Source organism: Mya arenaria, chromosome 7 (genome assembly GCF_026914265.1).
Source record: "Mya arenaria isolate MELC-2E11 chromosome 7, ASM2691426v1".
Lineage (NCBI taxonomy): Eukaryota > Metazoa > Mollusca > Bivalvia > Myida > Myidae > Mya > Mya arenaria.
The window spans coordinates 25816657-25833950 of NC_069128.1; the positions used below are offsets into that span (position 1 = coordinate 25816657).

General features: G+C 35.5%; 1 protein-coding gene across 3 annotated transcripts in view; it reads right to left on the bottom strand.

Moving 5' to 3' along the window:
- The window catches only part of LOC128239965 (uncharacterized), a 67237-nt gene extending 50152 nt beyond the window's left edge, over positions 1 to 17085 (bottom strand). For 2 of the 3 annotated variants that reach the window (XM_052956432.1, XM_052956431.1), the window contains exons 1-3: positions 16320 to 17081; positions 15231 to 15282; positions 13397 to 13492 (exon numbers count right to left, since the gene is read on the bottom strand). In XM_052956432.1, coding sequence (XP_052812392.1) covers positions 13397 to 13492; positions 15231 to 15282; positions 16320 to 16418 — 247 coding nt within the window. In that variant the 5' untranslated portion in view covers positions 16419 to 17081. Of the gene's footprint in view, positions 1 to 13396; positions 13493 to 15230; positions 15283 to 16319 lie in introns of all 3 variants that reach the window. The other variant, XM_052956433.1, reaches the window with a different exon arrangement.
- Between the last annotated feature and the right edge of the window lie 209 nt (positions 17086 to 17294).

Sequence of the window (17294 nt, forward strand, 5' to 3'; positions counted from 1 at the left end):
CAATCACAATGTCTGGTCGGACGGTCAGCTCCACATAGATGCCAACCACAATGTCTGGTCGGACGGTCAACTCCACATAGATGCCAATCACAATGTCTGGTCGGACGGTCAACTCCACATAGATGCCAATCACAATGTCTGGTCGGACGGTCAACTCCACATAGATGCCAACCACAATGTCTGGTCGGACGGTCAACTCCACATAGATGCCAATCACAATGTCTGATCGGACGGTCAACTCCACACAGATACCAATCACAATGTCTGGTCGGACGGTCAACTCCACATATAGATGCCAATCACAATGTCTGGTCGGACGGTCAACTCCACATAGATGCCAATCACAATGTCTGGTCGGACGGTCAACTCCACATAGATGCCAATCACTTTGTCTAACGATGTTAATGATTCTGTATTCAATAACAGAAAAACATGCACACAAAAAATCAAAACGTATGTATAGCGTAAAAGTACAGGCTGAAAATGTACTTATGCGCAAATGTAAACTGCGTATTGTTATTCTTATTCTTTTCTCTTTGGCAGTTGTACTTCTCCTCAGCAAAACAACATTAAAATAAATTAGATGATACATGAGTCTTATACACATTCCGCCAAAGAACAATTAAATGGTGATAAAACGTTCTTTTTAATCACTGCACACATTCTTGTAAATGAGAGTGCACCACTAGTCAGAACTTCTATTATCTTTTATCTTCTGTTATATTGTGGCAACCACGATAAATGAAAACGCTAACAAATTGAGAGGCTGCAGGTGCGACAGGCCTGATATTAGTTTCTTAAAAATTCTTTCCAAACACAATGAAAATCGCATTCAATCATTATTTTGAGTAGCTAGCCCCAAACTGTAACCAATGAGTGCCTGTCATTACCTAAGAATAGGTAATACTAGTATGTAAATTGGTGAATTTCTAATACAATTAGCGAATTTCATAACACTAACTGATGACTAGGATATATGAACATTGCTTCGCTCATATCTTAACATATTAAACGGAGCTCTTATATCTAAGCATTTATCTTACACCTTATATAACGAAGCGCTTATGTATGAATATTTCTCACACAATCTATATACCGAAGCGCTTATATCTAGCAATTTATCCAGCAATTTCTATAACGAAGCACTCATATATTATTATTTATAAAGCAATATATATATAACTGAGTGTTGATATCTAACCATTAAACCAACTATCTATATAACGGAGCGTTGATATCGAACCATTTTACCAACTATCTATATAAGGGAGCGTTGATATCTAACCATCAAACCAACTATCTATATAACGGAGCGTTGATATCTAACCATCAAACCAACTATCTATATAACGGAGCGTTGATATCGAACCATTTAACCAACTGTCTTTATAACGGAGCGTTGATATCTAACCATTAAACCAAGTATCTATATAACGGAGCGTTGATATCTAACCATTAAACCAACTATCCATATAACGGAGCGTTGATACCTAACTATTAAACCAACTATCTATATAACGGAGCGTTGATATCGAACCATTTAACCAACTATCTATATAACGGAGCGTTGATATCTAACCATTAAACCAACTATCTTTATAACGGAGCGTTGATATCGAACCATTAAACCTACTGTCTATATAACGGAGCGCTGATATCAAACCATTTAATCTACTATCTATATAACGGAGCGTTGATATCAAACCATTAAACTAACTGTCTATATAACGGAGCGTTGATATCTAACCATTAAACCAAGTATCTATATAACAGATGGTTAATTTCTAATTATAAAAACAACTATCTATATAACGGAGCGTTGATATCTAACCATTAAACCAACGATCTATTTAACGGATGGTTGATATTTAATTATCAAAACAACTATCTGTATAACGGAGCGTTGATATCTAACCATTAAACCAACTATCTATATAACGGAGCGTTGATATCTAACAATTAAACCTACTATCTATATAACGGAGCGTTGATATCTAACAATTAAACCAACTATCTATATAACGGGGCGTTGATATCTAACCACTTAACCAACTATCTATATAACGGAGCGTTGATATCTAACCACTAAACCTACTATCTATATAACGGGGCGTTGATACCTAACCATAAAACCAACTATCTATATCACGGAGCGTTGATATTTTACCGTTAAACCAACTATCTTTATAACGGAGCATTGATATCTAAACACCAGTTCAGCAATCTATATAACGCAGCGCTCGTTTCTGACAAGTTATTAAATATTATAAAACGGAGAGTCGATATCAAACCATTTATCGTTTATATCTAAGTGTTTGTTCAAAAGTCTGTATTACTCATATAACAGAGCGCTTATATAGATCTACATGTTTGTCCAACCGTCTGTATAACGGAGCGCTTATATCTAAGCATTTGTCCAACACTCAATATAACGGGGCGCTTACATCTAAGCACATGTCCAACAATCTATATAACGGGGCGCTTATATCTAAGCACATGTCCAACACTCTTTATATCGGGGCGCTTATATCTAAGTACTTGTCCAACGCTCTATATAACGGGGCGCTTATATCTAAGCACATGTCCAACAATCTATATGACGGGGTGCTTATATCTAAGTACTTGTCCAACGATCTATATAACAGGGCGCTTATATCTAAGCACATGTCCAACAATCTATATAACGGGGCGCTTACATCTAAGTACTTGTCCAACAATCTATATAACGGGGAAGCACATCTAAGTACTTGTCCAACAATCTATATAACGGGGCGCTTACATCTAAGCACTTGTCCAACACTCTATATAACGGGGCGCTTATATCTAAGCACATGTCCAACAATCTATATGACGGGGCGATTATATATAAGCACTTGTCCAACACTCTATATAACGGGGCGCTTATATATAAGCACATGTGCAACAATTTATATGACGGGGCGCTTACATATAAGCGTTTTTCCAACACTCTATAAAACGGAGCACTTATATCTAAGCATCTAAGTACTTGTCCAACACGCTTTATAACGGGGCGCTTATATCTAAGCACTTGTCCAACACTCTATGTAACGGGGCGCTTACATCTAAGTACTTGTACAACGCTCTTTATAACGGGGCGCTTACATCTAAGCACATGTCCAACAATCTATATGACGGGGAGCTTATATATAAGCACATGTGCAACGCTCTATATAACGGGGTGCTTACCTCTAAGCACTTGTCCAACGCTCTTTATAACGGGGTGCTTACATCTAAGTACTTGTCTAACGCTCTTTATAACGGGGTGCTTACATCTAAGTACTTGTCCAACGCTCTTTATAACGGGGGGCTTACATCTAAGCACTTGTCCAACGCTTTTTATAACGGGGCGCTTACATCTAAGCACTTGTCCAACGTTTTTTATAACGGGGCGCTTACATCTAAGCACTTGTCCAACGCTCTTTTATAACGGGGCGCTTACATCTAAGCACATCTCCAACGCTCTTTATAATAGGGCGCTTACATCTAAGTACTTGTCCAACGCTCTTTATAACGGGGTGCTTACATCTAAGTACTTATCCAACGTTTTTTTATAACGGGGCGCTTACATCTAAGTACTTGTCCAACGCTCTTTATAACGGGGTGCTTACATCTAAGTACTTATCCAACGTTTTTTTATAACGGGGCGCTTACATCTAAGTACTTGTCCAACGCTCTTTATAACGGGGCGCTTACATCTAAGTACTTGTCCAACGCTCTTTATAACGGGGCGCTTACATCTAAGTACTTTTCCAACGCTCTTTATAACGGGGCGCTTACATCTAAGTACTTGTCCAACGCTCTTTATAACGGGGCGCTTACATCTAAGTACTTGTCCAACGCTCTTTATAACAGGGCGCTTACATCTAAGTACTTGTACAACGATCTTTATAATGAGGCGCTTACATCTAAGCACTTGTCCAACGCTCTTTACAACGAGGCGCTTACATCTAAGCACTTGTCCAACCAACGCTCTTTATAACGGGACGCTTACATCTAAGCTCTTACATCTAAGTACTTGTCCAACGCTCTTTATAACAGGGCGCTTACATTTAAGCACTTGTCCAATGCTCTTTATAACGGGGCGCTTACATATAAGCACTTGTCCAACTCTCTTTATAACAGGGCGCTTACATCTAAGTACTTGTCCCACACATCTAAGCACTTGTCCAACGCTCTTTATAATGGGGCGCTTACATCTAAGTACTTGTCCAACACTCTTTATAATGGGGCGCTTACATCTTAGTACTTGTTCAACACTCTTTATAATGGGGCGCTTACATCTAAGTACTTGTCCAACGATATTTATAACGGGGCGCTTACATCTAAGCACTTGTCCAACGCTCTATATAACAGGGCGCTTTCATCTAAGCACTTGTCCAACGCTCTTTATAACAGGGCGCTTACATCTAAGCACTTGTCCAACGCTCTTTATAATGGGGCGCTTACATCTTAGTACTTGTCCAACACTCTTTATAACAGGGCGCTTACATCTAAGCACTTGTCCAACGCTCTTTATAACAGGGCGCTTTCATCTAAGCACTTGTCCAACGCTCTTTATAACAGGGCGCTTACATCTAAGTACTTGTCCAACACTCTTTATAATGGGGCGCTTACATCTAAGTACTTGTCCAACGCTATTTATAACGGGGCGCTTACATCTAAGCACTTGTCCAACGCTCTTTATAACAGGGCGCTTACATCTAAGTACTTGTCCAACTCTCTTTATAACAGGGCGCTTACATCTAAGCACTTGTCCAACGCTCTTTATAACGGGGCGCTTACATCTAAGTACTTGTCCAACGCTCTTTATAACGGGGCGCTTACATCTAAGCACTTGTCCAACGCTCTTTATAATGGGGCGCTTACATCTAAGTACTTGTCCAACACTCTTTATAATGGGGCGCTTACATCTTAGTACTTGTCCAACACTCTTTATAATGGGGCGCTTACATCTAAGTACTTGTCCAACGCTATTTATAACGGGGCGCTTACATCTAAGCACTTGTCCAACGCTCTTTATAACAGGGCGCTTTCATCTAAGCACTTGTCCAACGCTCTTTATAACAGGGCGCTTACATCTAAGCACTTGTCCAACGCTCTTTATAATGGGGCGCTTACATCTAAGTACTTGTCCAACACTCTTTATAACAGGGCGCTTTCATCTAAGCACTTGTTTAACGCTCTTTATAACAGGGCGCTTTCAGCTAAGCACTTGTCCAACGCTCTTTATAACAGGGCGCTTTCATCTAAGCACTTGTCCAACGCTCTTTATAACAGGGCGCTTACATCTAAGTACTTGTCCAACACTCTTTATAATGGGGCGCTTACATCTAAGTACTTGCCCAACGCTATTTATAACGGGGCGCTTACATCTAAGCACTTGTCCAACGCTCTTTATAACAGGGTGCTTACATCTAAGTACTTGTCCAACTCTCTTTATAACAGGGCGCTTACATCTAAGTACTTGTCCAACACTCTTTATAATGGGGCGCTTACATCTTAGTACTTGTCCAACACTCTTTATAATGGGGCCCTTACATCTAAGTACTTGTCCAACGCTATTTATAACGGGGTGCTTACATCTAAGTACTTGTCCAACATGCTTTATAACGGGGCGCTTACATCTAAGTACTTGTCCAACGCTCTATATAACGGGGCGCTTACATCTAAGTACATATGTAACGCTCTTTATAACGGGGCGCTTACAGCTAAGCACATATGTAACGCTCTTTATAACGGGGCGCTTACATCTAAGTACTTTTCCAACGCTATTTATAACGGGGCGCTTACATCTAAGTACTTGTCCAACCCTCTATATAACGGGGCGCTTACATCTAAGTACTTGTCCAACGCTCTTTATAACAGGGTGCTTACATCTAAGTACTTGCCCAACACTCTATATAACAGGGCGCTTACATCTAAGCGTTTGTCTTACACAGTGTATAACAAAGCACTCACATCTAACCATTTATCCAACACTGTATATAACGATGTACAACTTTAATTATAGTTGTCAACTTTCTGCGTGCTATCTTAAAGTATAACGATGCCATTAAAAGTCCGTTAGAATACCATTAGGTTATTTGCAAATTTGATCGCCAAGACCTTGAAAAGACTAGCGGTTTAAATGAGATATTGATGATGCGTCATGTCTGCATAAAATAAATTAGATGTCACCGACAGATAAACGTTTTACGAAGGTCACAGTCGTTAAATCTAGGAAACCACACTTTCAATGTCCTAAAAGTCTGCTTCCGTATGAAGGAGGACGTTACATAACTATAAAGTATCTTTCATATAATTTATAATCAATATAATTAATAATAATAAGATTTTTTTTATCAAAAGCGGTTAGAATCCAGCCAAATTTGAGGTCATTTTTTATATCTTTTTTAAATATCTGGCTAGGCTGAAAAATCATGATCTGCAAACAGACTGTTTATTGCATGCCATATTATATTTACAATACATGTTGCACTAGCTCAATACAAATGTATTTAGCTAGCGCCCGAGATCGCCGTTTAAAGTTAACGCAATTGACTGCTCTCCTTAATCTCATGTAAGGCCATAATAAAATAATTGCTAGATTTTCAATATTTTTTAATAGGGTCGGGGGTGACATTATGTTTTTTTCTTAGATGACTGTTTCATCGTTGAATATGAGTTCATGCTCCTTCTTATTCCATAAGGGATCATATATATGTGTTTCTAGACGAACCACGAACACGATCGTAAAAATACTCCTTTTTTACATGTCGAAACCGTAGGCATGAATTGACGCCGTTCTCGGACAATACCGGACCGATTCAGACCCTAGTTCAACATTTTTATTTGAGTCAATAGAAGAAAAGGGCAGATTAAGATGAACTTCTAGCAATTAATCTATAACCGCTTAATTGATCTAAATAAATCGACCAGGAATCTGTGAACATGGTAAACGGCAATTGTATATTTACAGATATTTATATTCTTTTAATATAAACTTATATTTCTTTTACAAAAAATAACATCGTTTAAGATATTTGCAAATAACTCGAAGCTATTCAACTATTCAAAGTGTTTGTACTAGAGTGGATTAAAGGCGATTGAATGTGTTTTCCTAGTTTCAAATTTCCGTATTGTCACAAAGAAACTGTAATACTTTATCGATTACTTCCGATTGATTTTTTAAATATTAAGAAAAGATAATCTTACCTTTCCTTTAGAGAAACCAAATTATGAATATGAAGTCCTTAATTTAGTTCAATCTGACAACTTCTCTAAAGGTTTAATGACAGATAATCAATAATCAGATTAATATTTTTACTACTTCAGTCAATCACTACTTTAAAGATTCCGTTTGGCGGAATCGATACGCCTCCCTTTTTTCTTTACATTAAAATTTGTTTGTAATACATGTTTCTGATTTGGAAAGCAACACTTGTTTAAAGCAATTTAAAAGTAAATGTTTCCCCATATTCACCTCAAGTCATGAAGTGTAAGAACGGCCATTTCAGCTTTAACTAGTTCGAACGCAGCATAATACGATGATGAATGGTTTAAAATATGAGTTAAAGGAATGTCAGATTATAAGTATATTTCACGGCCGCTCATCCCAACTCGAGCGTAATTTTGTAGCGGAGACGAGGTTTACCGAGTTTCCGCAGAACACTGCGCGAGGGTTGGAATCTTACACGAGCGGCTACGGTAGATGCTTTTTTCCCCACCTCAGATAAACAAAATTAAGCAAAAATGATTTTTTTTGCTGGAACTCTTTGGTGCGTAGTGAAAATAAATGCTTATGGATATGTGATAATCCGTGTTTGTCATGGACATGCTCGCAGTGATTCAGATCATGTTAATAATCAAATCGGTCTTTAAATAGTTCTGAGGAGAGTGAAGCATTATTTCTTGAAAGGTGCGTGAAAACTTTTTATGGAGACATTTAAAGCAAGAAATAATTAATTAGCATTCTAAATATTGACAAGGTTTCTATGATGCTACAGACGACAGTCTTCAACAAGGGAGGTAATTACAATGTGATGACCATTAAAAAAGAGTTCCATACGGGTACTTGTTTCATCTTTGACGGTGGGCAAGATAAGAATTTGTAGCATGGTTAAATATTTGGATCTACTTATCTGAGGTGGAAGAAAGATTAATCCCAACCCGAGCGTAGCTTTTTTTGCGGTAACGAGGTTTACAGAGTTTCCGCAGAACACTCTGCGCGAGGGTTTGGATGAACCTTTATTTTTACAAAAGTGACCACATTCTCTAGCCAAAGTTAAACATCATGAAGTAAAAATGTATTTTTGCGTTGAAACTCTTTTGTGCCTAACGAGAAAAAGAAGTTCCACACGAGTCCTCTTTTATCATTACTAATGAGATAGATAATGATTTCCAGCATGGCCAAAAAATGAATCAACTTATATGGGGTGGGAGAATAACGATTTCCCGGAAAGGCCGATCAACTGGACATATAAAATTTACATAAGAGACTAAGACCACGCCTATATTATTTTTTGTTCCACGGACTTCGGGCAGAAACGTGGAGCGATCGAAAACATCAATCAATAGTTGGTCTTAATTTACAAGTTGAAAGGCGACCTTTGTGTATATTCGTGTAAAACTTATCAATATATTAAGCGATGGTCTTAAAATCTGAATGAGAAGCAGCACAAAAGCATATTCATTATTTCACAGAAACGAAGAGCCACGTATCTCTCCACTGGTAGTTTGTCAATAAATCAGACCTTATTCATTCGCCTAATTGACATTTGCCTTTTATTTGGATCTTGTCTGCATATCATATGGTGAAGATAAACGATTTCAAGAAAACATTGATTCGCTTACCTCATAACAACTGGGGCTATCCTAACTGCTTTCTCGCTCATACTGGTAAATAAGTGTCTAAATCGTTGGAAAGAAGAGACTTGTATACTTTCATTTGCAAATCATAGCTACGTTGTACAGGACATTGTCTCCAACATATCGGGCATGAAGGCAGCATGCGAGATAGCCATAAACAAGCATACATATTCTAAGGTTAGCATTGTACCAACACCACAGGAAGGGGGATGTATGATTGCCAGGCATCGAATCAATGCGGTTTTGTAGCATTGGTCATTGAACCCTTGGGATTATTCGAACACATTCTCACTAGCCATCGTAATAAACGCGTCATCTTGTTTGGTAAATAAAAAAGGTCTACAACACAGTATACTTTGAGGTTAAGATAAGGCTTTTTCTCCATAAAATGTTTTGCATTGAGTTGAAGGGCAATTTCATATGATTTCCGTCAAACTTATACGTTTTCGTTGGTTTCTTGGTATTGTTTTTAAATGACTATTAATTAATGGAGCGCTCATATCTTATCTTTTTACCAACAACACTCTGTATAACGGAGCGCTCATATCTTATCTTTTTACCAACAACACTCTATATAACGGAGCGCTCATATCATATCTTTTTACCAACAACACTCTGTATAACGGAGCGCTCATATCTTATCTTTTTACCAACAACACTCTATATAACGGAGCGCTCATATCTTATCTTTTTACCAACAACACTCTATATAACGGAGCGCTCATATCTTATCTTTTAACCAACAACACTCTATATAACGGAGCGCTCATATTTCATCTTTTTACCAACAACACTCTGTATAACGGAGCGCTCATATCTTATCTTTTTACCAACAACACTCTGTATAACGGAGCGCTCATATCTTATCTTTTTACCAACAACACTCTATATAACGGAGCGCTCATATCTTATCTTTTTACCAACAACACTCTATATAACGTAGCGCTCATATCTTATCTTTTTACCAACAACACTCTATATAACGGAGCGCTCATATCTTATCTTTTTACCAACAACACTCTATATAACGGAGCGCTCATATCTTATCTTTTTACCAACAACACTCTATATAACGTAGCGCCCATATCTATCTTTTATAACATATCTATATTTTATAACGGAGCGCTCATATCTTATCTTTTAACCAACAACACTCTATATAACGTAGCGCTCATATCTTATCTTTTAACCAACAACACTCTATATAACGTAGCGCTCATATCTTATCTTTTAACCAACAACACTCTATATAACGGAGCGCTCATATCATATCTTTTTACCAACAACACTCTATATAACGTAGCGCTCATATCATATCTTTTTACCAACAACACTCTATATAACGGAGCGCTCATATTTTATCTTTTTACCAACAACACTCTATATAACGTAGCGCTCATATCATAACTGTTTACCAACAACACTCTATATAACGGAGCGCTCATATCTTATCTTTTAACCAACAACACTCTATATAACGGAGCGCTCATATCATATCTTTTTACCAACAACACTCTATATAACGTAGCGCTCATATCATATCTTTTAACCAACAACACTCTATATAACGTAGCGCTCATATCTTATCTTTTAACCAACAACACTCTATATAACGTAGCGCTCATATTTTATCTTTTTACCAACAACACTCTATATAACGGAGCGCTCATATCTTATCTTTTTACCAACAACACTCTATATAACGGAGCGCTCATATCTTATCTTTTTACCAACATTCTATATAATGGAGCGCTCTTATCTTTTAACTATCACTCTATATAACGGAGCGCTCTTATCTTATCTTTTAACCATCACTCTTTACAACGGATTGCCCATATCTATCTTTTATAACGTAGCGCCCATATCTATCTTTTATAATATATCTATATTTTATAACGTAGCGCCCATATCTATCTTTTATAACATATCTATATTTTATAACGTAGCGCCCATATCTATCTTTTATAACATATCTATATTTTATAACGTAGCGCCCATATCTATCTTTTATAACATATCTATATTTTATAACGTAGCGCCCATATCTATCTTTTATAACATATCTATATTTTATAACGTAGCGCCCATATCTATCTTTTATAACATATCCATATTTCATAACGTACCGCCCATATCTATCTTTTATAACGTAGCGCCCATATTTATCCAATTCTTTGTATAACGGAGCGGCACACCTAACCATTTAACCTACATTATACAAAACAGTTCGATTATAACTAGTAATTAAACCAATAATTCGTATATCGGAGCCCTCATATCTAACCGTTTGCCACACACTCTCTGTTTAACTATAAATGTTTCGGGTCTGTGTGTGGTATCTCAAATCCTAACGATGTAATAAGAACTTCTTTATAATGGTATAAGTCTGGTTGCAAATTTTATCGGTGAGACCTTGGAATAACTTGCGGTTTAAAAGAGAAATTTATTATGCATAATGTGTGCAGATAATAATAGGCTTTTTATCAAATTGGTTAGGTTTTACCTTAATTATAGGTCTTATTTTTCTGGATTTAAAAGCCAGATATGCTCTGTTCCTAGTTTAACGCGTTTTATTATTTTTTTTTAATGTTCTTCCATTTAAAAAAAAAGCAATTATAGAGGAAATTTTGCCCCAATGACTATTCATAAGTTCGGCCTTTTCGGCGTTACCTAGTTTGAACGCACCCGAATACAATGTTGAATGGATTAAAATATGGTTTGAATGTATGTATGATATTTGATTTAAGTTTAAGCATTCCTGTTAGTCAAGCTTTTGACTGCTTAGACAAAAGTGCCAATAACTTACATAAAGACATTAACATGTACATATTTGGATAGTCAAAATCATTGATTTCATACTCTCCGAATTCAGGCCATCGTAATAAACATTGTCAGGTACATCGAATTCAGACCATCCTTCAATTCGCAATCTTATATCTGTTAAGTGTCATATAGAAAACAAATGTAAGAACAGTTTTGATATTAATTTTATATTAATAAGAAAAACATATCAAATGAAATCTCTCGACGGAAGACGATCAAATTTCTCGAAACAGACCATCATCTATGGATCTGTAGACTGGAATTAATGAGAATTATTAAAACTGGTTGGCATGAAGCAGAACACATGCATCAATATAACATAATATCTCCAACGGATTCAAAATTAATTGTTTCATGTTTGAATGGGTAACATCATTGACTACGCTGGTATAATTCAAACACTGACATTTGTGTGAAAATGAAATGTCCAGGTTTGAATCCATGCATGGACCATAATCAATTGCTCTCACTATATATGCCCCCAGAGGAAACATGACAGGCATAGTACTAAATAACAATTGCAAATTAATAGCTATTCCGATTTTCACTGATTGGTATTGGCATCAAGTTACAACCCATGGTATTATGTAGCTGTCTTCCAGAAAGTGATTTACAAGAATAGGTTGGTCGATCACAAACAAGACACTGTACACTAGGGTTTTTCGTGTTTTTTTTAGTGTTTTTTTATATCTTATTTCGATTTAACTAGTTATATGTATATATAAAACATGAAATTCAATTTTCAGTTGAGTGTAAATAGGATTTTGTCTATAATGCATCTTGTATCTGCTATTGTAGTATCTCTTTTTTTAGATATATATTTAATTTCCATCGAACGTATGATAGTGTATTAAAATAGGCTCTTACCGCCTCTTATAATTAATATAAGAACTGTTATGTGTTTTATTACACTAGAAATATTTATATAGCTTTGATACGAATGCATATAAAGCTATGAAGAATGAACTTGATTAGAAGTACTAGTGAGTGCATGCTTGATTTTCAGAAAACTTACATCTTGAAATATGTCTTTCATCGGTTGCCAACAAGAATGCATTGTTTCGGAATTTCTGAGGTATAAATTGCCAGATTGCCAACCCATGGTTAATTATTACCTTAGGAGCACCTGTCGTATTAATTGATCTATTTTGACATAAAGCTTCATATTAGCATGTTGTATGTAATTGTATCAGACAAAGTAGATAGCTAGCGGCATATATCAAGGAATTGTGTGTATGCTGAATAGAAGTGATCCCTTGAAAAGCACGTAGTGCTAAACGTTTAGAAAACTTGTGTGATAAAGTACAAACACTCAAGTGGAATGTGTCCAGCTTTGAATAATGATAATACTTGCAATTCTTAAGAACGATAAAATTGTCTTCTCTTCACCATTTGCATGATCTTGTATTTTTGTAAACAGATTCCCGTATCGCAATATTTACCTTTATCACATATATATTTCAAATATATGTTGACTGGCCCAACATTTACTGTACAATCAAACTGTGTCAATCAAAGTGTTTGACCAATAATGTGATTTTATATGAAAAATAACAACACGTGTATGTATTTTGAACCTTTTTCCCCATGGGACAACTGTAAAATATCGCAATATGCTATCCACAAGCTGCAATCCACATTATGGCCACTTGTCAATTATATTAATGCATATGCCGGGAAAATATAGATGGTCTAAATGCCATACCTTTAATATCTTCTGGTAAGATGGTCAGTTGTATGGTGGAATTGTTGACACATGGTTCTCGGGATAACGATACTGTCGAACTCGGTGTTGAGAAACCTGTCAACAATAATAATGACATTCTTCATGGGAGAATATGAAACACAATGCTATTCTGTACATCTAAGTATAGTATGGAACTCGCATGACATGTTTTATGAAGCATGGTCAGAATCGCAATATGCTCTAGCAACTCCGGGGAAAACAAAGTACCATACCACCAAGACCAAATCGAGGGGTGTTGAGTGCCACTTGGAACAATTTCGCTTTTCCCCTTTGAATGCTTACTCAGTATGTACATTATAAACAAGAATTATGCTATACTATAACAAGTCAATCACCATTCATGTTAACGTTTATAAGTGTCCATGTTTCGCCTGTTTATCATGGTTTTTTTCTCTTCTTCCCAGTATCAAATAATAATGTAGTTTGTCTTAATTTGTTTTATGTCATCTTCTTTTTTGTATACTAACTTATTCTTTGTAAAACCTTACGACCGTAACATAACAAACTCCGTAACCGAATACCAGCTATCAACTCCTGTTCGAAGTGGTCCATTATGTGATTACTCCGATATTGTAAAGTAATCACGCAATCTTATGTCAATCTGACATTCCATAATTGTGATATTAATAAAATTGATTGGGTCTTTTATGTTGACATTGATTAGTTCTGAAATCAAAACCTTGCTGTATAATGTTTAAAAAACATTTGAATTAAAGTATCTTTCATTTGTCTGTATTTATTAATTTGGCATGTTCCTTGCTGTTTATTGGTGTATTTATCTATGTACCAACATTTATGTATATGTTTATCAGATATTCAATGCCAATGAACAAAACGGTTCGTGTATTTCCTAATTTTTCATTTCATGGTTTGAAAACAACTTACTCTATACCCTAAATCAGTATGATTGGTAAATTGTTAAAGCTGCACTCTTACACATTAACCATTGTGACAAATTTTATATTTTTTGTCTTGAAATGGGCCATTTTTTGCATAAATATCTATCAACCAGTGATTTCAGACTGCTGCCAAAAGATCAGTCGGCCGATTTTCATATTATCGTTCGAAAATTAATGTTTTTGGGCTAAAAGCGTTACGAACGCTTTAAGAAAAATGCATAAATTATCAATTTTTGAACATAAATGTGGAAACGTCTCGTTCCAAAACAAAACAAAAAAAGTTGTCAAACGTTTTACTCTGCGAGAGTGCAGCTTTAAACATCTTTAAAGACTAACCAACACTTAAGTGATAGAGAAAATTCGGAAAGCAATTTGATAGCAGGATTCTGAAGCTCTGTGTTTGGACAATTCATTACACCTTCCCAACAAAAATATCTCAAGTTGAGATGTTTTTCCACCAAATTGCATGGGTATATATTAATGATCACTCCCTAAAATAAATGAACAATACTTCATAACGTCAGTTGTGTTATTCTTTCCCAAAGGTTAAGCAAAACATAATTTGAGACATATTTAATTTAAAATTGAACAAACTACCTGTAAAATAACAAGTTATTATGGCAACCTGTTCCGAATCATAAAATAATTTCTGATAAAGCAACACTGAATGAAACATATTTATCATAAAAGTGACTACCTGTATATTTATTACATCTCAGGGCAATCTGTTTAGAATCATGGACTCATTTCAGATTAAGCAAAAAGGAATAAAACAACATATTTTTTTATAAAATATACCTGTAAAATTTCTACTTGACAGGGACATCTGCAGAATAAGAAAATCAATTCATATTAGGCAAGAATGAACTAGATATAGCTGTTATAACACTTACCAGTAATGTTCCTGCTCCTCATTTCTATCTGCTCAGAATCACCATCTGCATTCTGAAACAAACATATATGAAATGTATTCAGGAAATGTTAGTATTTCTGCTATATATTTAATATATTGGAGCTATATTTCTTTCTATTTGCAATTTAACGCGAAAATCACCACATACTGTGCACCAATGTGGGTCTATTATAGACACCAGTTTCTCAGTAACTCAGTTATTCAATTTGTCTTTCATTTTTACCAATGGACGTAACTATATTACATAATGCATCCTTCGCTCTATACATTTTTTCTTATCTTCGCTATCTCATGTTTCTGGTCAACTCGGTATTAATGCTGGTCCGAATCAACCAACATAATAACTTTATCAAATGTACAACGTTTTTTATCATTAAATAAAAAGGGTCATTTCAATAACAATATCTCGTATTTCTTAAATGCCGTCTTATTTTCTCTATTGATCCACAGCTGTGAACACCGTCTTGATTAAATCCTAACAAGTTCACAGCTCGTTTTATGTAAGACACAATCTTGGCTCAGAGCAATCACGTTTTATGTCTAGTCATATCTTTATATTAATTGCCATGTTAATTTTGGGATATTATGAATATAAACAACTTTGTATTGAAAGAATTGTGATAAAAAGTCAATATAAAATATCGAACTATTAATAGACTCGGTTATGTTCGGTTATGTTGCATTTATTTTTAGGGGAAAGTAGAGCAGAAAAAACCCTTTAAATTATGCGGCTTAATGTATTTATAGGTAAAATTCCATATAGTAAATGTGATGCTTTCACTAAGCTTATATAATGAAAAAGGGTTGCAACAGGAGATTATCGCATGTTAAATGAATATCAAGTATGTATAAAATTCCATTTAAAATAAATAAAAACATAACGTTTATATTGTTTTACTATGTTGCATAGAACATTTGATTAAAGCAACGTCTTTCATGTTAAAAACACAAAACTGTTATCATTGTACTACATAGTCGTATACATGCTGTTATTTTCCCATACAAACAATTACTTACTTAGTTGAAAAGATTAAACATAACTTCCTGTTAAGTGAGCAAAATATCTTACCAAAACCAGTGTACATATTCCCTCATTCGCAAAATTAATATCCAATATAGCAGCCCATATCCAGAAGAAAAATATAATCACTTTTTCACACTGTGGCATATTAAACCGATTTATCTATTTCCACTTCACTCTATATCCATAAATAATAATGAAACGTTTGAAAGCCACTGAACTGTACAGGCAATTTTAACCCATAAAGTTACAAATGAATCTTAACTCATACGCGTGAAACCTACTGTGCAATATATAATGCCCTGTGTGTTTTGTGTTCTCAATTTACGTTTCTTCTTAATTAACCAGGACGTTTTGTTATCCTTCCAATAGTTAGATTATCTCTTCTTTTAAACTTCAAATCGTCTTCCAGTACGTTAGGTTCAATCAATATAGCCAGGGTACTCTATAAGATAGATACTACGTGCATGCAAATCTTTTCTCATCGCAATTTAGCAATAATCCATTCGTCTATACGATCGGTGCTTGGATTCAAATTTAACCAATTAAAGCTTTATAAATTAAACATCAATCATGTGCTCTATTATAAACTCACCAAGACGTTCACTGCTAGCATAACCCTATATGACACTGCTACAACAGTTCATAAAGATATAACGTATTCTATTATTGTAGTGTGCACACAGGTTAATAACGTTATATAGATCATTATCTGCTGAGTGACAGTTGAATAGTTGTCTGTGCTGTCGGGTCATTTACTAACCCCGTAACTTGTGGTGTAGATTCTAAAGGGATAGTTACACGAGTGTTATTAAAAAACATGGAAGTTTAGAAGGTATTTTGTTAATAAACAACAGGCAATCATGCCTAGCCCAATATCCGACCACAGCAGAGAAGACACGAATGATATACAATAGACAAGTCCGCTTAGTTATCGATACTATGAGAGAAAACCTATAACTCCGATTTTGCGAAAGAGTGCACGTAAACATTGCAACTGAATGTTAGTCGAATGCCTCGTTG